The sequence below is a fragment of the Mustela lutreola genome, chromosome 3, assembly GCF_030435805.1.
Source record: "Mustela lutreola isolate mMusLut2 chromosome 3, mMusLut2.pri, whole genome shotgun sequence".
NCBI classification, from domain to species: domain Eukaryota; kingdom Metazoa; phylum Chordata; class Mammalia; order Carnivora; family Mustelidae; genus Mustela; species Mustela lutreola.
In genome coordinates, this window is record NC_081292.1 from 39,749,369 (window position 1) to 39,770,164 (window position 20,796).

The 20,796-nt window shown below is 38.6% G+C and overlaps 1 protein-coding gene across 3 annotated transcripts in view; it reads right to left on the minus strand.

The window, feature by feature from the left end:
* The window catches only part of CPQ (carboxypeptidase Q), a 448,436-nt gene that overhangs the window by 226,294 nt on the left and 201,346 nt on the right, over positions 1–20,796 (minus strand). For all 3 annotated transcript variants that reach the window (XM_059165969.1, XM_059165968.1, XM_059165970.1), the window contains exon 4: positions 15,357–15,564. In XM_059165969.1, the coding sequence (XP_059021952.1) occupies positions 15,357–15,564 (208 nt within the window). The remainder of the gene's footprint in view (positions 1–15,356; positions 15,565–20,796) is intronic.

Genomic DNA, 20,796 nt, shown 5'->3' on the forward strand with positions numbered 1-20,796 from the left:
CCATACTGGACTGAAATAACTGGGCTTTTATACCCCCTATGAATCAGTCATTGGATGTGGACCACACCAGGACACAGTGTGACCTTGTAGGAGCAGCTTTCTGCCAATGAAACAATCCCTGAAGGAGATGACAATGGAGGCCATCTGCTGAATACATTTCCAGAACCTGGGCCAATGAGTCCTTCCCCACAAAGGATCACTGAAGAGATGGGAGGAGAAACTCAGCTCAGTAAGAAGAAAATTAGGAGATACATAAAGGCTGTTTCCAAATGAGCTCTACATGCAATGAGCTCTCGTGTGGAGCTCATTTGTTTATTATGGTTGAATCTAGGAACAACTGTGGTATATCTACTTACAGGTAGAAAGATTTCACCTCAAAAGTAAGATCTTTCATAGAAGGAGTGCTACCTAAAGGACTGGGATGTGTCAGTAAGGACTTCATGCAGGTATAAGGTATGCAGGTATAAGGTATAAGGCAAAGTCTGAATACAGAGCAAATCTAAGAGAGAATATTAAGTTCCCTTCCAACCTTGAGATTCAATGATTCCAGAATCAGAGTAATGCTTGTAACACAAAGTTGTCACTTATGCATCATTCATAGGCAGCACTATCAGTCCTTAGGCACACACAAAAAATATGAAAGTTCTATTTGCCATAGCTTCATGAGAAAATAGAGTTGCTAAGCAATAGGAATACAGACTAGTGACTACAGAAATGTCCCAACTTCTAAACACCCACCTCACCAACAAACTTTTCTGTCTATATACATATATACATACCTACTTTCTTACCTACCTATCTAGTTATCTGTCTATGTAGCCACCTATATCCTCTCCACTATTCAGCAGCAAATGAAACACTCCAGCAGTACCCATGCCCCACCTCCGGGCAACAAACCAGAATTTCTCTTGTGACCTCATAACAGGACACAGCTATTCCACGGCAGCTCAAATCAACATACCTAAAACTCAATTCAACTTTCCTTTGCCTATAATCCATTCCAACCCATATTCTTTGTATATTCCTTTACTTTGTTAATGGTGGCACTATTAACTCAGACATCATAAGACAAAAATGTCAGAATTCATGAATTTTAGAGCCAGGCATACTTGATTATGAAATTGACTTTTCCTGTTTACTTACTATATGGACATGAACAAGTTACATAAGTCTCTCTGAGCATCAACTTTCTTATTTATATCATTGGGATAATACCAACCTCATCAGGTTGTTTTGAAACAAGAGGGTTCTATTAGGAGGAAAAAGTATCAGGAATTGGAAAAGACAAAAAAGAGGGGCCATAATCAAAGACAACATTATCTATTATTAAGTTTTTGTTTTGTTTTGTTTGCCAAATGTTGGCCCAAAGTGTCTAGTTTTTTCCTCCATCACCCTATGCCCCTCACACCAACTTTCTCTTATTCTCAGACCTTATTCTAGTATACCTAATGCTGTAAGATAAACAGGGATTTTCAGTCTCATGTCCATGTAGAAATGCATTCCAAATTCCAACCTACTTTTTATACAACTGCTGCTAAATTGGTGGTCAATCAAACAAGAAATAACATAACAAAAAGTCAATTTTAAGTAGGTATGTAGCTGCACCTACAGCTTCTAATACGCTCTCTAGACAGCATATTGAAGATCAAAGATACATGCTTAATAGAAACTCCCCCATAACTTCACATCAATGTTCCACCAGCCAGCAGGATCCTTTCTTTTTCCATCACAGCACCCTAATTCTGCCCACAACTTTTCATTGACTAGAATACACAAAGTCCTGATCCTAAGTTTCCTTAACACAGATGCCTCTTGGACAACTCATTTATTATTCTCTATATTCTTATTATCAAATCCAATATGCACTGTTTCACGTTTGAAGTTCTCACCACCCACAAGGGAACATTTATTAATATGCTGGAGCAATGCCATAACTCTATTCATTAAGAAAGGGATTTGGCCACTGGATGACTGGATGGCTATCCTTTTATAGACTAACATTCTTCTTCTTCCCTCCACACCCCCTCCAAACCCTCACCCCCGGCTTGAATTTCCTGCATACCACTGATCTTTTTTTAAGAATGAAGTATTGTGAGTTTTAACAACAGTGTCACGCTAAAGTAGCAGTGCATCATTCCACAGTTCACAATCACCCTGATTATCTTTTCCTAATTCATCATTTGAATGGTTGCGAGTTCTTCTCAAGTACCATCAATAATTCTGCACCTCATGCGTCTCCAGTAGAAAGTGTCTACTTTTTCCTTTCCTTCTTTCAGGGAAAAAAGAACTGTCTCCAGAATCTCAAAGCACAGTAAATATTTATTGGATAACTATTCTGTGCCAAAGCTTTCATGGACAACATCTCACTGAACCCTCAACTTCGTGAGGCATACAAACCCCATTTTTCAGAAGGTAAACCTAAGGCTCAGGATCCTGAACTGTACAGAGCAACAACATGAATGAGTCATCCCCAACTTGCTCTGTCCCTGTGTGTTCCTGCTCAAGATTCCAGTTCTTAGTAGTGGGAGCTGGCAGTCCACCACAAGTACAAATGTTGGGAGAGGGGCCATTCTCAAAGGAAGGACTCCTGGGCAGACAAAAACACCTTTCTCAAGTTTTGATACCTTCATTAGAGGCCCCTTACCTTTCCCTTGCTTCTCAGCCCTAAATATAAAAAAAAAAAAAAAGAATTAAAAATAACTTCAGGTTTTAAAGAATGATCAATCATCTCCAGAAGGAAAGTCAAACCTGCTCTGCTTCAGAATGGTGCACAGCCTCAAAATGGTGGCTTTTTTGAGGTTCCCCCTTGCTGGGGGTCCAATGGTTTCCAATGGTTTTTCAAAACAAAACAAAGCAAAAAACAGTCTTATTCACCATCCATAGAGCTAGTACAGAACAATTAAGTAAATAGAGTCATTCAAGGTAACTGAGAAGATCTTCAATGTATAGTCACTGTCACAGACCACACATTTCCAACCTCATGAGCGGAAAAAGAAGAGCACAGAGGTTGAATAAGTGCCGATCTTGAGCTCATGGGCTTACTCTGCCCACCAACCACCCTCATTGTCCACTGGGCATGACCAATTTGCCTAACTCTAGATTTTCAGTTCCTCATCTGTATAATGTGGAAAACAAAAGTACCCGATTCACATAGAGTTGTTTGGGAGAATTAAATGACAAACTGGGCAGTAACATCCCTGAGAGGTGGTAAACACAAGCTCATAGTTATGGCTATTGTTTTGATGGCTCACTTCTATTGAGAACTAATCAAGGCTCCTAGTTTTTAGTGCTCAAAATAAATGGTTTTTCAAAATCACTTGATCTGCTGCTTTTCTTACTATTCTGGTTAATATACATGCTTTTTGAATGCTAAAAGAGGCTACTAGCACTCTGGAAGTGGAATCTTCCTTTTCAGTAATGTCCTTAAAACACTGCCTTATAATAAAAAGCAATGACAAAGTATAATACTGCCTTTAATATCTAAATAGTATAGAATGTGGTAGAATGCTGAGAAAAAAAGCATTCACTCCCTTCTCTGTTGGAAACCACACAGAGGGTTGTTTCACAGACTGGAAACCCACAATAATATTAGATTCTAGACCAGTTTCATCATTTTATTTTAGTCATTAGCTTCCACTGGTAGAGAAGGCAAAGAATTTCTTTAAATAGTTAATTCACTCACCTATTCATTTTTTTTTTTGTGGGACTCTTTTGTTTTTAATTTATTTTTTATTTTCAGCATAACAGTATTCATTATTTTTGCTATTCATTTTTCTTTAATGCAAAAAATAATTTTTGAGTGCCTACTATATACACAGCAATGAAATACAGATTAGTAACAAGACATTAGTATAAACAAGACCCTGGAAATTGTAGAGAGAGAAGACTTGCATATGGCTGATGTGATTAAGAAAGGTTTCTTAGGGGAGGTAGCATTTGAACTTGCCCTCGAAAAGCATCTGACATGCAACTACAGCTCAGTTTAAATTTTTTTTTTTTTTTTACAGATTTTATTTACTTATTTGGCAGACAGAGATCACACGTAGGCAGAGAGGCAGGCAGAGAGAGAGGAAGGGAAGCAGGCTCCCCGCTGGGCAGAGAGCCTGACGTGGGGCTTGATCCCAGGACCCTGGTATCAGGTCCTGAGCCGAAAGCAGAGGCTTTAACCCACTGAGCCATCCAACCACCCCTACAGCTCAGTAAATTTCTATTAAATGAATGAATGTTATTGAATCATTCAATTAAAGTGAATAAATGAATAAAGAAAGAGAAGGCCAGACTTCAGCAGGTAGATACAGAAAAGGGAATCAGTATGAAGAAGGCAAAGAAACTGAGACATGACACAAAACATATAGAACAGTGAATCTTCCAGGCTTGGAGGACATAGATCTTCTGTGGGGAAAGCCACGACCAGTATAACACTTTGTAGATGCAAGGCTTTTTTTTTTTTTTTTTGACAGTAAGTGGGGAGCCACTGCCTCTTTTAAATAAAACTTGACAGAGGCATACTTCTGCACTGAGATATCCTTGAGGAATATTGGTTGGGTGGTGGTACACCAGATAGGAGAGGAGAAAGACTGGAACAGAGATGTTAAGATGGTATCTCTCATCCACACAACAGCCCCTGATGGATAAAGAAGAAATGAGGTCCAGTTCTCTGATCTGCATCAAGTCCTATGCACTCATATTCAGGCCTACGTCTTAGAGGTTTATTATAAAAATACACAAGTGGTGGTTTACAGTATAAACTCAAAGGACCTCCGATATAAACACTGAGGGAAAATGGGAGAAAGTTCTGGTTAGAATAAATTTGGAATGAAATATTGTAATTTTGCAAAGAGATGAAGCATGACCTAGGAAGAACATGCATTAACTAGCCATAATTGCTGCTAAAAATTCACATGACATTAAATTAAGTTAGTTTAACCTTAAATTAAGAGTCAAGAATGTGCACAGAATAATAATGTTCTTCATTCAGTCGTTCATGTTTAATTTAACTAACAGCATAACTATGACTGCACATTCGGCACATGGCCACACAGTGTTCTTAGAATGTTCCAAGGGAAGTTCTTTGGCATGGGAAGAAACCATGTCAACCTCTTCCTAAGCTTCCCATTGATTGTTATTTAAAATTACTCTGTTGTAGCAAAACCGATAAACAGTCCAAAAGACTTCCAAATTCCCTAGCCACATATTTATTTAGATGTAACATCATTTTTACTGAAAAACTCATGTATAATCAAAACTTCTAATAACAGTTTAAGTAAATTACAGAATACCTATTTGTCAGAATGACTTACAGATACTAAAATTTCTATCCCAAGGGATATTTTGCCCGATGTTAAATAAAAATAAAATATAGTTATATAAAAAGAATTCATAGAAGAAAACATAGGAAAGGAAATGCAGTAAGATATTAACATCAATTGTCTGAGTTTATTTCTGAGTAAAAGTTCTTTTTATTTTTCTCTGTTTTTTAAATAAGGAGATAATTTTATATGAAAACCTAACTTAAACAATAAACACAGTCTTTCTACCAGGAGCTGCTACTAACTCTAGAAAACAGTGGAGTTGGAACTGGGACGCAAAGAGATTTCAGCAACCTTAATATAAAGGTTCGGTTTATGGGCCTGTCACAGTAGGTAACACATGGGTAGCACTCAATAAATAGTCCATGAATGAGATATGGCATAGGATAACAAGTCAATTTGGGCAATTCCCTTTTTTAAAATTCAGTTGGTTAGCAGGATGCCAAGCAAAACACATAATTGGTTATAAAACGTTAATTTCTACCTGATTGTTGTAGCAGAACTGGTAGAGTGAAAGTCCTGGGTAAAATCCAGGTGTTCTTCATTAGCTGTTTCTTGGCCCTACTTTTAAGCTTAAAGTTTTCAAAACACAGACCCAGACAGTTCTGTGCAGTAACAACATAGGGAGGTAGCTATTTTGGATAACCTGGACTCCCTTTTCACGAAGGATTTAAACAGTACATTTTTTGTTTTAATTTTGAAGTAAATATTTCAATGTTTTGATTGCTTTCCTGTCTTCCTAAATCACCTCATGCATCTTAATTCCTTGCAGACTCATCACTCTTAGGAACGTTAGTTGCTACAATGTCATATAATATAGTAAGTACTTAGTGAGAAGCCTCTACCCTAAATGCTATGATTTTTATGTTCTGAGTCTGTCTTGTCCTTCCTTTGAAGATCCTAAAATATGCCTTTCTGTGGCATATTTTTTGCATACACTTTTCTCTTTGCCCAGAACACCTCCCAATAAAGTCCTTGTCCATCCATTAAATTCCTGCTCATCTCTCTCACCTTTCAGTAGCCAGCTTTCCTGACAGTTCAGACATAGTATTCCTTTCTGTGTATCTTGTGCTCTTTGATTACCGTATTATTTCATCCCAAAACCTAGTGGCTTAAAATAGTAAATATTTATTACCTCACATAGTTTTTGTGGGTTAAGAATTTCGGAGCAGAGAAACTGGGTGGTTCTGGCTCAAGGTCTCTTATGAGGTGTGGTCAAGATGCTGGCCAGGGCTGTAGTCATCTGAAGGCTCGACTGGAGCTGTTGGATCTACTTACTGGCTGATTTGTACTAGTGGATAAGAGAAGACCCCCCATTTCTTACCACATGTACCTCTCCACAGGGCCTCTTCAGTATCCTCACAACATGGCAGCTGGCTTCTCCCAGAATGAGTGATCCATGAGAAAGAGCAAGGAAGAAGCCACATGCTTTTGATGTTCTAATCCCAGACATCACCCACCATCATTTCTGCCACATTCTATTCAGTAGAAGCAAATCATTAAATACAGCCTAGATATGGGGGAAGGTAATCTGGTTCTATCTTTTAAAAGGAGATCAAACAATCTGTGGTCAATTTTAAAACCACTGAGACTGCTTTTACTGCATTATATGGTAATTATTTATCCAAAAAATTTCATTTTTCAGGTTGTGTTTTAGAGAATCCTTAAAGCATTTGTTCTATGTTCTAAGTCACAGGGCTCTATGCAGTGACTACAGCAAGTTACAGAGGAAAGACTTTGAATCTTAACACTTATTAGATGTGGATCTGACTTGGGTAATTTACTTGAATCCTTGCTTCTTCCTCTTTAAAGTGAAACTGTAATTATCATCCCGTTTGTCAAGGATTAAATGAGATAATACAGGGGAGAGTACACCACCAACTGTAAAGTACTGCAGGGTAGGTCTGCACTGGGCCAGCCAGGCTGCAGCGCCCCAGGCCCTGTGTCAGTACCGCAGAATGCAAGCTATGGAATTCACTGCCTGCTCCACTTCACCACCACGCAAGGGACCCTTCACGCTCTCTTCTCTTTGCCTCAGACTATTTCCTGAGCTTGTAACACAGAGTTCTACACAGAATAGGTATTCAACAAGCACTTCTCACTGCTGTTGATAGTGTTAGCAGTTGTGCTGGTGTTCCTTTAATTTAGGTTAAAACAGGAAGCTCTTTAGATAGCAGTATCTCACAAACTAGAATAGAAAAAGACTAAGAGGTCCAGGATAATAAATTGTCAGAGTACGGGTTCCAGGACAGAATAAACTTACGTTTAATCCTTGCTCTACCACAAAGCTTTGTGAACTTTGTGATCTAAGTCTTGGCTTCTTCCTCTGTAATGTGGGTATAACAGCATGGCTTACTTGACAAGGTCACAGTGAAAATTAAAGGAGAAAACTCACAAGAAGCATCTAGAAAACTGATCATGACACGATAAACACTCCATAAATGTGGATTATTATTCATCTTATGATTGTTATTAAAAGGACTCCATCATTAATAAAAGAAATGTGGTCAAAGCTGTGAAAGATGGCATCCTCTTCTTTGCAAGTCCCATTTTGGCCACTAGGATGACTTACTGACTCCAGGAACGAGCACTGTCCAAGGACGGCCTTGTCTACCTGGGTGGCTATCTATCTAAAACAGCCTGTCTGGCTGGAGCTATTTCCATTTGCTGTCTTTATGAGCCCAGAGGCATGCACAGCTATGAGCACATTTCAGAAATTTTAAAAATAAACAATGAAATGCCTCATGCTTGCCACACATGTATTTTTCCTTCCATGATTTAGGTTGGCTGGTTCTAAGCCATAAAATGTTTATAATAAGAAAGAAAGAAAAAAAAAAAGAATGAAATCTGCCAGCTTCAAACTCTTTAACCCCACCCCCAAAAACTTTCCAACTCAAGGTTAAGATGTGAACAAATGTTCCAACCAACATGTTCATGAAAGATTTAATAATTACTTTGCTTATGAAAGTTTAAACAGCTGCTTAAGTTAGTAAAAAGGGTCCCACCCAGGCAAAATAACTTTCTGTACCCATTAAGGAGGTTTTACAAATCATCAGACTACATATTCAGATGCAAGGCAAAACTGCATTTGCTCTAATGCTTCTAACCAGTCAGTTGTGGATGGCATGATTCTGTTCACCAGGTCAAACAGGTTTTGTTTATTCCTTCAACAGGGTCTTGACAGCATCACATTAAAGCTGTTTCCAAAAGAATTCCTGAGCTTTTCAATAATTTATTTTTAAAAACATATATACATGGAAGAAGCCATGCATTTTTCTGTAGGTTATTTTACAGTGTAACTCCAAGAATACAGGGTTCATTATCAGACGGATTTAGAAATGACAGGTCACATCGCATTCCTTTAAAGAAAAGAATAACACTATTCTTTGGGCTTTCATACATACAACTCTCTCCACTTGGAACATTCCCCATCCCAAACCCATCCCCCCCTTAGCTTGGTTAACTCCTCATGGTTAACTACAAGCGTTGAGGAATCAACGGGATCTCTCCAGAAGGGCTCCCTTGGCTTCCCTGACCAGGATGTTTGCCCCTGAAATGAGTCCCTATTATACCATGTAGCTGCCATATTATGACACTTACCACCTGCCATAGCCGTGATCTGGTTACTTGCTTGTCTTTTCTGCCCCAAGTGCTATGAGGGTAATGTGATACAGCCAGCATATAGTAAGAGCTCAATAAATTCTTTTAGAATTAATGAATGAATTCCACCCAAACTGTACTTTTCCTTCTTTTTCTCCTCTGTATTCAAACTTTAACAACTTCTACCAGGTTTACTTCCTAAATAATTCCTGAATCATCCTCTTTCCCAACATCATGTTAACTGTCCCAGTTCATGTCCTCCTATCTTCTAACTGAATTTCAGTATTTGCCTCCTCTAAATGTATACAGTGGCCAAAGTGTACTAAAATGCAAAGCTCAAAAAATAAATAAAATAAAATAAAATAAAAGGCAAAACTCCTGCCAAAACCCTTCAGAAACTTCCTACTGCCAACAGGACAAAGCTCCAGCCTTGCACATGGCATGCCAAGGCTGCACTCTGTTCCTCTGATGTGCCCCTCCTATTTCTCAACTCCTTGCCTTTGCATAAGCTCTCCCCTATCCAGTAAAGGTCAATATATAGTGAGGGTCAGAGAGGCAAAATGACCTACCAAGAAAGTGGAAGAGGTAGGGTCTGAATTCTACTCACTATGTTTCTAACTACAGTGCTCTGCTGTCTACTTGAACTAACCCTATTGCTGTAACTCACACCTGACATGTACTCAGTAAATGTTTTGTATTAATGAATGGTTTTAAAAAATGAATCTTTAAAAAAAAAAAAAAAACACCAAAACATAAGCTATCCAGAGTATCTTATGCCTCTATCCTATTGTTTCTCCAAAAGTTTGGGGAATATTACAAATATTTAAACTTTTTAAAAATTCCCAGAGTATACTAGCACAATAAAGCCTAAGAAATGCCACCAAAAAAAGGAGTTTATTTTGCTTTTGCAACAGAAGAGCTCCTAATTGTATCTGAACACAGAATGTTAAAAAACAAGCAAACAAAACATTTACAGACACTGCTACTCTGTCAAATAATCAAAGGGCCCCCACTGTATCTTGTTACTATCTAAGCATACAGTAGGTGTGCCAGCAGTCTGATGATAATCCCCAAGTGTTTTTTTTTTTAAATAGAATTTCAAGGCTGAAAATGATCTTTGAGTTTTCCCAAAGTCCCTCATTCTATAGTTGAAGGATTGAGTGGGCCAAGGTCATTCAGCTTATTTGTGGCAGAAATAAAATCAGAACCAAGGCATGGCCAACACCCACGCTGTGTTCCTTCTATTATTCCACACCTGACATTCTCAATCTGGGGTGACTTCTGTCCCAGCCATTGGGCAATGTCGGGAGTTTTTGTGTTTTTTTGATAATCATGGTTACAGGGTGTGGGGGAGAGGCCAAGGGTGCTGCTAAATATTCTACAGTGCACAGAACAGACCCCAACAACCAAGAATTATTTGGCCCAAAATGTTAATAGTGTAGAAATTAAAGAAACCCTACCCCCACCCCCCACCCATACACACAAAGAAAAAGTGAGCTCTCCAGTTAACAAACTCAAACTTTCATGTCAATGTTTCCCACTGGCCTGCACAGTACTGCATTATATCTGAAATAATACCTTATAAGAAACTGAAATTGTTCTTTAAATCCATGAAAATAACTGTTATAGAAAAAATGTATGTATAAAAAAATTTCACTCATCAAGGCTTTATCAAAATGGGCTTGGATATTATCAACCAAAAAAATGTGTAACACTTTTCTTTTTCACACAATACCCTCAGAAGACTTCTGGAATATAGTAAGGCCTAGTAAATCACTGAGGGGCAGAAGAAATGGGCCAGCCTCAAAAGTCAACATTGGAGAGTCTGTTCTCAGGAGAGAGTCTGTCCTACAGGGGCACTAACTCCCTAGTTTCAGGTCATCGGCCCCTTTGTCAGGTCGGTTTGAGCACAACCCTCCTTGTGTGTTTGCCTGTTTGTTGGAGTGAGGGACCCTGGCAGCATCCCAGGAAAGGGTTATTTGGGCTACTGTCAGGACAGGGTCCCCCTGACACTGGCATGATTCTGGGCTTGGAGGACCCAAAACATGTCACTGTGGGTTCTTTGGGAAGAGAGTAGAATTAATGTACAAAATACCCCTCCTCAGCCATTTTCACATATTGAAACTCAATAAAGTATTTGTATTATTGGCATTTTTAAAAGCCTATTGCTAATCCAGAACTTAAAGCTTATGACTGAATTATGCAACAGGGTTTCAAAATGTGTCAATGCCTCATCAATCACGTATAAACTTTTCTAGAGCTGAAAATCACTACACCTTGTCCATGGTTCTTGGGCCAAATCAGAGGAATTCTCTATGCGCTAAATGCTTTTCTCTCCTTAAAGTGCTCTGTGTGAATAATGAGACAGAAGGGGTTGTGCTGAGTGCTAGTCCTAAAGGACGACTGTCAGCCACTGTGTGAATGTGAGCCTACCCTCTGGTCACCCAGCATGTTCGATCTGCAAGCAGAATGATAAGAAAGTGCAATAAACCCTCTTTCTTTTTAGAGCTAATTTCCATTGCAAGTAACTTGCTCAGCATTATTGAATACTCTTCTTCAGTAAGATAGGGAGAGCAAGGTAGAAAGGATGTGTCAGAGATAAGTTAGCCACCCAAAACAACTCAATGTTTATGTCACTGTGGCCATTACAGTAGTCCCCTCCTTATCCACAGGGGACACATTCCAAGAGTCCTCTGACTCATCCGGTAGATGCCTGAAACTATGGATAACATTGCACCTTATATATACTATACTTTTTCCTGTACACACACCTATGATAAATTCGGCACAGAGCTTAACAATTAAAAGCAAAGCTGAGCGATTTTCAGAATGTTTGCCAGAGTTGAGGAGAGCTAGTCTCCCTCACCAGCCAAAGAGAGAATGGTTCTTAGTAGGCATCTGAATCTCCACCTGCACTCTCCTTTTCTGCTCGCTTCTGAGCACTCCTTTTCTGCTACGTAATCTCCTCTTACCTATACCTGCCTCCCTCCCTACATGTCTCTTTTCTTCTGTCTTCTGCTCACCTCTGATTACTCACCCCAGTATTTATCTGTATCATAACCTTTATTTTATAGGGAACAGGAGGCGGGGTCTGACAGCAGGAAACACCAGGCGGAGATCAACGTTTTAAAGTAGCAACTCTTTTTTTTTTTAAATTTTTTATTAACATATAATGTATTTTTATCGCCAGGGGTACAGGTCTGTGAATCACCAGGTTTACACACTTCACAGCACTCACCAAAGCACAGACCCTCCCCAATGTCCATAACCCCACCCCCCTTCTCCTAACCCCCGTCCCCCCAGCAACCCTCAGTTTGTGACTCTTAATCTCACAAAACAAACTGAGGAGATCAACGTTTTAAAACAGCTCTGAGCTTTATGGCAAAAATGGGTGAGAGATTAGAAGTAAAATCAGGGGGGAATAGCAAGGGCCTGAATTAGGACACTTAATAGGATGGGTACCAGCCACAGGTCAGTGGTAAAGAGGAGAAAATGAAAACTAACTCACCGTGCTGGCAGGTAAACACGGCTCCTTTCACAGAGACAGAAACTAAAGCAAGTGATCAGGGTTGAAGGAGTTGAGGTGTTCAGCTTTGGACAATAGCTGCATTTAGGGGTCATGTCCAATATGTCAATGGACAATCGGTATTCCACATGGGCAGGAGAACTTCTAGATTTAAAAGGAATTGATATTAAGAAAATTCTCCAGCCACTTTCTCCTTTACTTCCTCTCTTCATTTTACTACAACAAAATATGTGTTGAAAGCTACTACATGCCCAGTCCTGGGATAAGCATTAATAAAAAGCCAGAAAAAAAGTAAACAGACTGCCTGCTCGGGGCCTTAGCAAGCTCTGGCGGGAGATTACATAAGAGCATATAATGCTGAGATGAGGCCAAGGTTACCCAAGGAAGTTTCATGGAAGGGGTAAGCATTGATCAGGGATGGACTATGCTTATTCAGGTTCCTTAACTCACCTAATGCCTAGAGAGAAGAACACATGCTTGCTGCCTTCCTTCACAGTCTGGACATCCCCTGTGGTTTCACATAGACTCTGAGACAGATTCGTCCCCCAAAATAGTCACATAGACTTCACTGAACTCATCATTTCTTCTGTGAAAGTAATACTGTGACTTCTTCGTAGGAGAACTTCTGTTAATTTTCTACCCTGTATATCTTGGCAACACCATACTTAAAACCCACTTCTGGAATGCTATGCAATGCTATGGTAGAGGTAAAAGTTTAATCCTGAGTCTTGGGAACTCTCTGGAATCCACCCACTTAGAGAAGATGTTATCCCCACAGAATACAGGGACTGAAGCAGTCTGATGGAGATCAGCATGCTAAATATTCAGGCTGACTTAGCAACTCTACTCTTAGGCATTTACCCAACAAGAAATGAAGACTTAGGTCCACGGAAAGACTTGCACAAAAATATTCACAGAAGTTCTACTGGTAACAGTCAAAAACTAGAAACCAACCAGATATCCAACTGCTGAATGGATAAACAAATTGTGGTATATCCATGTGATAAAATATCACTCAGCAGGAATATAGAGGGATAGACAATTGATAAACAACATGGATTAATCTCAAAAGCACTATATGTGAGTGAAAGAAGCTAGACTCAAAAGACTACACATTCTATGGCTCCACTTTTATGAAATTCTAGAGAAGAAAAAACTCTAGATCTAGAAAGTGGATCAGTAGCTACCAGGGGGCAGAGGAGTGGAGGAGGAGATGGACAGCAAAGGCACATGAGGCAATGTTTGGAATAATGAAAACATTCCCTATTGTGAGCGCTGTAGTGGTTACATTGCTGCATACATTTTTCAAAGCTCATTGAATTATACACTTAAATTTGGTAAATTTATGTAATTATATTTCTGTAAAGCTGATTTTTTTTTTTTTTTTCAATCAGCCCGAGCTGAGGAGTAGGCCCAAGCCTTCCCAACCAGGAGATGTCTGTGGCTCTTAGGAAGCCGTGTGAGCCAGCATGGCTTTCACTACAGGCCACTACAGCCCCAAGAACTCCCCTGCTTTAATGTTTTAGCTCAGACCTTGACAACCCCTGGCTGTTTCAGACTAAGGCTCCCAATAACTCATTCTCATCTCATCTCACCCAGCCTAGGGGCCAGAACAGGCTGCTCACCCAGACAACTGATCACAGATAATCCTAAAAACCCCTGCCCTGGACTAGCAGTCTTAAAAATGGCAACACTTTATCCTGGAACTACTAACTGGGGAACATACCTGGTAAGGATTATACTTTAAGGAGTCTGACTCCTTGGAAACTGGAACATAGACTCTGGGCTCTTCTGCTGTTATCAGGTTCCTAAAGGGCAAGGGGCTTGTTTCTTTTCTCTACATTGAAAACTAGAGTTTGTCTATAGCTATTTGATTCCCAAGGGTCCTACTGAGATCTTGCTTTTCCATGATTCCTATAGCTACAAGCCTAAGGCTGATGCATGCCCACATCCTGGATGTATTTTGGGAAGGAAAAAAAGGACCTGAACATAATACAAATCCTCACTGCAACAGAGCCCTTATAACTAGGAGAGGTCCTGAGTCAAGACATGTACAGAAGGTTTGTTTCTCCACCACTATTCACTTTTTCTTTCATCCCATTTACCCCTTTAAGCAAAATACAAGTCTGTAATTCTAGAATAACTTGATCTTTAAGTGCTATTTTTCAGCATTTCAATAACTACTAACAGAGGAAATCTGCACCAGACATCTTATCAGAACTGGGTTTTTTTGTACACTTGCTGTCATGTGAAGTAAACTTCTATTCAATGAGTGTGTGCACTCTACCAAACACTGTGCTAGGCTATGTGACTGGGGCTCGCTGAGACCTCGCGATAATCCTGCTACATTACACAGAACATCCCTTCTTTGCAGACAAGTTCTCTAAGACTCAGAGAATAAGTAACTTGCTAAACTTATTTAACCTTCAGTTAGCAAAGTCTGAATTTACCTCTAGTACTATTTGATTTTCAAACTTTGCTAAGGAAAAAAAAATAGGAAATTATTGTGGTCTAAAACTTGACTTAACATTTTAAGGTGCTGGTTTTGAGTTCCTTCTCAGTCACTTACTAGCTGTGTGGACCTGAGTTTCCTTCTATATCACCTTTGAAATGATAAAAATAAATCCTACTTCACTGAGTTTTGAAAGACTCAAATAACACAATCTACACAATAAGCACAATAAATATTAGCTATTGGTATGATCTCAAGTGCCAACGTAGCTCCAAATGGAATAAATAACACACACACACACACACATACACACACGCATACACACACAAACACACACGTTGAGTTTCCACACCATGGATCCTATTTCATTCTTCAATCCATTGTAAAACTTTTGGTGGCGGGGGGTAATAAAGACCCTGCCTTGGATGAGTTTCTGTTCCCAGACAGCCCATGTACCTCCTTCACTCACCTGCTCTGGGTACTTGCTGCCAATGATCTCTGCTACAGTGTTGAAGGAATCAGCATCTGGGTAGTTCTTTGCCCCCATCTTCAGCTGAATAACAATTCTGTTCCCACGGGAAGCCATCCTGGATATCATCTCTGCATCTTCCACTGTGATACAAGCTGTCGGGATTTTTGGCACACCATCCTGGTATTCCTGAATACCTGTGTGAGGACTTGAGAAAAGAAGGCATCAGGTTACCTTAAAAGCAGAAATGGACTGGAGCACCTGGGTGGCTCAGCGGGTTAAGCCTCTGCCTTCAACTCAGGTCATGGTCTCAGGGTCCTGGGATTGAGCCCTGAATCAGGCTCTCTGCTCAAAGGGGAGTCTGCTTCCCCCTTTATCTCTGCCTGCCTCTCTGCCTCTGTCAAATAAATAAATAAAATCTTTTTTTTTAAAAAAGTAGAAAAGAAGCAAAAGTATTTTTTAAGTGTCTGTATTTGGCATTTGACTCTCACTGATCTTTGTTTGCATGTGAGAACTAGGATGGGTGGGCAACATTGGTTTATTTCTTTTGATGTGAATTTATCTTTTTATTAAAAATAACTTAGAAACTTCAACTTAATGATCATCTTATTAAAAACATTACGTGAAATTTATTTTGATACTTTGATGATCCCTTAAAGTTGCGAGTTGCCTCAAACTGAAAAGAACATTAACAATGCTTTCAGGACCAAGAGGTGAGTGAACACATGTGTTCGAGAAGACTAAGAAAGCTCTGAAGTTCATCAAGGCTACAGACTAGAAGACCCACACCTCTGGAAGAAAACTGCCCACATACATCCAGCTCTCTGGTCATGGGCAAGCTCTGGGAATACTCTCTTCCCTCTCAACCACAGAGATCCAAACATGCAGCCCAGCATTGGTGGTAGAATGTTTTGCAGGAAAACTGTAGAACTATGGGAAATGTTTGTGCTTCCGTGAAGAATAGTGCTGAATAAATCCCAGTTTCTGATTTAACTGCTACAAGCAAATGAAAACCAGGAGAATTTTGGCACTAAAACAAAAATATTATCCCAACAGTCAAGTTTTTCCTGGTAATTTCCATATGCTGCTTAGATTACTGAAAACACTTATCATTAAAGTTTCTGTTAGTCTATTGTTGATCCAACCTCTATACATGCTAATTGAGTTTATCAAACTCATTTCCAAAAGTTGCTCTTTCAGACTGACCCTTTTCGATCCTGAGGTAGGACTCCAAACCTTCCCAAACCACAACTCCCTCAGGACCAAGCCAGCACAGGCTTCCCAGTGTGCATCATGCCCTATCAGCTTATTTCCATTTTCTGTGAAGGCACAAGCTAACAGCCTCCCTCTTAAAAGTAATTTTTCTTTTCCTACTTCCATATTTGTTTCAGGTTGCCTCATATTTGTAGAAAACCCTTTCCCCTCCTCTCAGCCACAGCACATTTCTCTCCTGTAGAAGGGACTCCAATCCCACATGCATAAACATGAATGATCCAGTCTTATCACTGCTTTCTTGGTATGACTGCACTGTTGTGACAATATGTCTGGTGACTACTTACTTACTTAGAGAAATTGCATAGCAAAATCATTAAGAACAGAGACTGAGGAGCAAAACCATCTAGGTTCAAATCTGGGTTATGGAACTTATTGCTAACTGACTTTGGGCAAAGTATATATAATTGCTTCAGTGGTTTCATCTATAAATAAAAGTGATAATAATACTTAATTCACAGAATTATTTTGCAGATTCAATTAATTTATACAAGTGAATCACTTGCCATGAAACAGCACTCAATAAATTGAACTAAATATTTATTTTGTTAACTTGTCTGTTACATCATCCCTGCAGAAGGAGATGGTTTCATCTAAAATCCTTGGAACCATCTTAGCACACCCTCTATGAAGATCTTAAATGTTAGTCTTCATCAAGAGAGGAACAAATGACTTATAAACTCAAAAATTATGATACAGAAACCCTGAATCTGAACCCCTGCTCTGGAATATGCCTAATCCACTCTAACTTCTGGTTCATGGTGGGCTGCGGGGTCCCATAATCAAGGTCAAATACTGGCTCTACCATGACATGAAGCAACCCACATGACCTCTCTGCTTCTGCGTTTCCACATCTATTAAGTGGAGAAAAATATTAATATTGACTTCATAATATTTCTGTGAGGATAAAAGATAGTATATAGAAAGAATTTTAAATGATATTTGGCACATTATAATTATTTAATAAATATTAGTTATTATTTATTCAGTGCAATTTTTCCACTGAGTTGGTAGAATGATTAATGACCAAAAGTACTCTGACACGTGTAGGAAGACAATCTAAATATTTATTGTTCGGATAACCTTACATGATGTCTGGGATTCAACAAACGCTCTCCTTGTTCTCAGACTCATCTACTCAGAGGAGTTCAGGTAAACAGCCTCTCTCTTTTTTTAAAGTTTTTATTTAAATTCCAGTTAGTTAACATACAGTGTAATATTGGTTTCAGGTGTGCAGTATAGTAATTCAACACTTCTATACAACACCTGATGCTCATCACAAGTACATTCCTTAATTCCTATTACCTATTTAACCCATCCCTCCACTCACCTCCCCTTTGGTAACCATCAATTTATTCTCTACATTAAAAGTCTGTTTCTTTGTTTGCCAATCTCACTTTCATTTCTTTCCTTTCACTCGTTTGTTTTGTTTAAATGATTTTTTAAATATAAATTTGTAGCAATAAGTTACAGGTAATTTTCTTAAAGTCAGGACAGTAAATTGGGCTTGTACCCATGGCTCCAATGAGGAAAACAGCACTGAAAGGCATCTTCCAACTATGGTTCAGAATTCAAGATATAAAAGCCTTTGTAATTTGTTTCTGCCATTAAGAATGTCCTCTGGTAGGACAATCCAGCACGGGTTAGAAGTAGGAAGAATGAGGACTCAACATTTTTATCTGGAGCCCTGTCCTTTCACTGCCAATTATTCTACAAAGGATGATCAGCCTTAAACACCACCTTCCTGCTCCCATTTATAACCTCACCTGCAACTGAACAATAGCAAAGGGTAAACTATAAAGCAAGCTGTAAAAAAATCCAAACGGTTGTACTTAAAAATTAATACCAACTCTTTACAAACTCTTCCAAAAACTTTAAGAGAAGGGAATACTTCCCAACTTACTCTACAAGATCTCATAATTACTGATATCAAAACCAGACAAAGATATCATAAGAAAAGAAAACTATGCACTAACATCTTTTATGAATATCAATGCAAAAAAAATCCTCAACAAAATAAAAGCAAACTGATACCAGCAACAAATAAAAAGGATTATATACCATGACCAAGAGGGATTTATTCCAGAAATGCAAGGTGGGTTTAACATAAGAATCAACCAATGTAATATATCATATAATACAAAAGGACAAAAGCCATATGATCATCTCAATAGATACTGAGAAATCTAACAGTCCTTCATGATAAAGAAAAAAAAAGCTATGATAACAAGAGAGTGTGGCACTGGTATAAGGATAGACATAAGTCAATAGAATAAATTTAAAGTCCAAAAATAAACCTTCAAAAGAATAGTCAGCTCATTTCAACAAGAATGCTAAAATAATTCAATGGATATAGATAAATATTTTCAAAGAAATGGTGCTGGGGCCAATAAAATATCCACATGTAACAGAAAAGAAAGCTGTACCCATATATCACAACATATATTAAAATCAATTAAAAAATTAATCACAGGGGGCACCTGGGTGGCTAAGTTGGTTGTGTCTGACTCTTGTTTTCGGCTCAGGTCACAGTCAATGTCGTGAGATCCAGCCCTGAGTCAGGCTCTATGCTGGGTGTAGAGACTGCTTAAGATTCTCTTTCTCCCTCTTTCTCTGCCCTCTCCCTCCCCTCTCTCTCTAAAAAAATAAAAATAAAAATAAAAATAAAAATAAGATAAAATCTTTAAAAAAATTAATCAGATCTAAGTGTAAGAGCTAAAACTATGAAACTTCATGACCTTGGGTAATGAAATTGTATCTTAGATACAACACTAAAACCATAAGCAACAAAAGAAAAAATAGATAAACTGAACCATCGAAATTGTAAACCCTCGTAATTCAAAAGACATCATCAAAAAGTGATAAAACAATGCTCAGAATGGGAGAAAATGTTCATAAACTCTGTACCTTATAAGGCACTTATATCTAAAATATATACAGACCTCTTGAGAACTCAATAATAAAATAGCTAACTAATTAAAAAATGGGTAAAAAATGTGAATAGACTTTCTTCAAATAGAATATACAGACACTGAGCACATAACAGAATGATAAATACCATTAGACATCAGGAAAATGCAAATCCAAACCACAATGAAATGTCATTCATACCCAGCAGGATGGCTATGATCAAAAAGACAGATAAAAACAAGTATTGGCGGGGCACCTGGGTGGCTCAGTGGGTTAAGCCGCTGCCTTCGGCTCAGGTCATGATCTCAGGGTCCTGGGATCGAGTCCCGCATCGGGCTCTCTGCTCTGCAGGGAGTCTGCTTCCTCCTCTCTCTCTCTGTCTGCCTCTCTGCCTACTTGTGATCTCTCTCTGTCAAATAAATAAATAAAATCTTTAAAAAAAAATAAAAAAAAAAAATAAAAAAAAAAAACAAGTATTGGCAAGGATGTGAAAAATTTGAAACCCTGTACATTGCTGATAAAATGTAAAATGGTGTAGCCACTTTAAAAAGTCTGACAGTTCCTTAAAAAGTGAAACATGTACTACTAGATATATATTCAAGAGAAATGAGAATATATATTCACAAAAACTTGCACACTAATGTTCATAATAGCATTATTCATAATAGTCAAACATAAAAACAACTCTTATGTCTATAAGGTCATGAATGGATAAATAAAATGTATGTCCATACAACAGAATATTAATTAACAATAAAACATTATGCTCTTACACAGGTTGCAATGTGGATGAACCTTGAAAATATTATCTTAAGTGAAAGAATTTTTTTAAAAAGACCACATATTATTAGATTCCACTTATATGAAATGTTTAGCATAGGTAAATCTGTAGAGGTAGAAAGTAAGTTTTATGTTGCCTAGAGCTGGTTGAGGGCAAGGAAAATGAGTAGTGAATGCTAGTAAGTATGGGATTTCTTTGGGAGATAATGACAATGTTCAAAAATTAGTGATGGGTGTTGTATAAATTTGTGATTATCAGCTCTTCTTTTTTAAAAATATTTTTATTTATTTATCTGACAGACAGAAATCACAAGCAGGAAGAGAGGCAGAGAGAGAGGAAGGGTAGCAGGCTCCCCACCGAGCAGAGCAGCCAACTCGGGGCTCCATCCCAGGACCCTGTGATCATGACCCAAGCCGAAGGCAGAGGCTCCAACCCACTGAGCCACCCAGGTGTCCCGATTATCAGCTCTTCTGATTC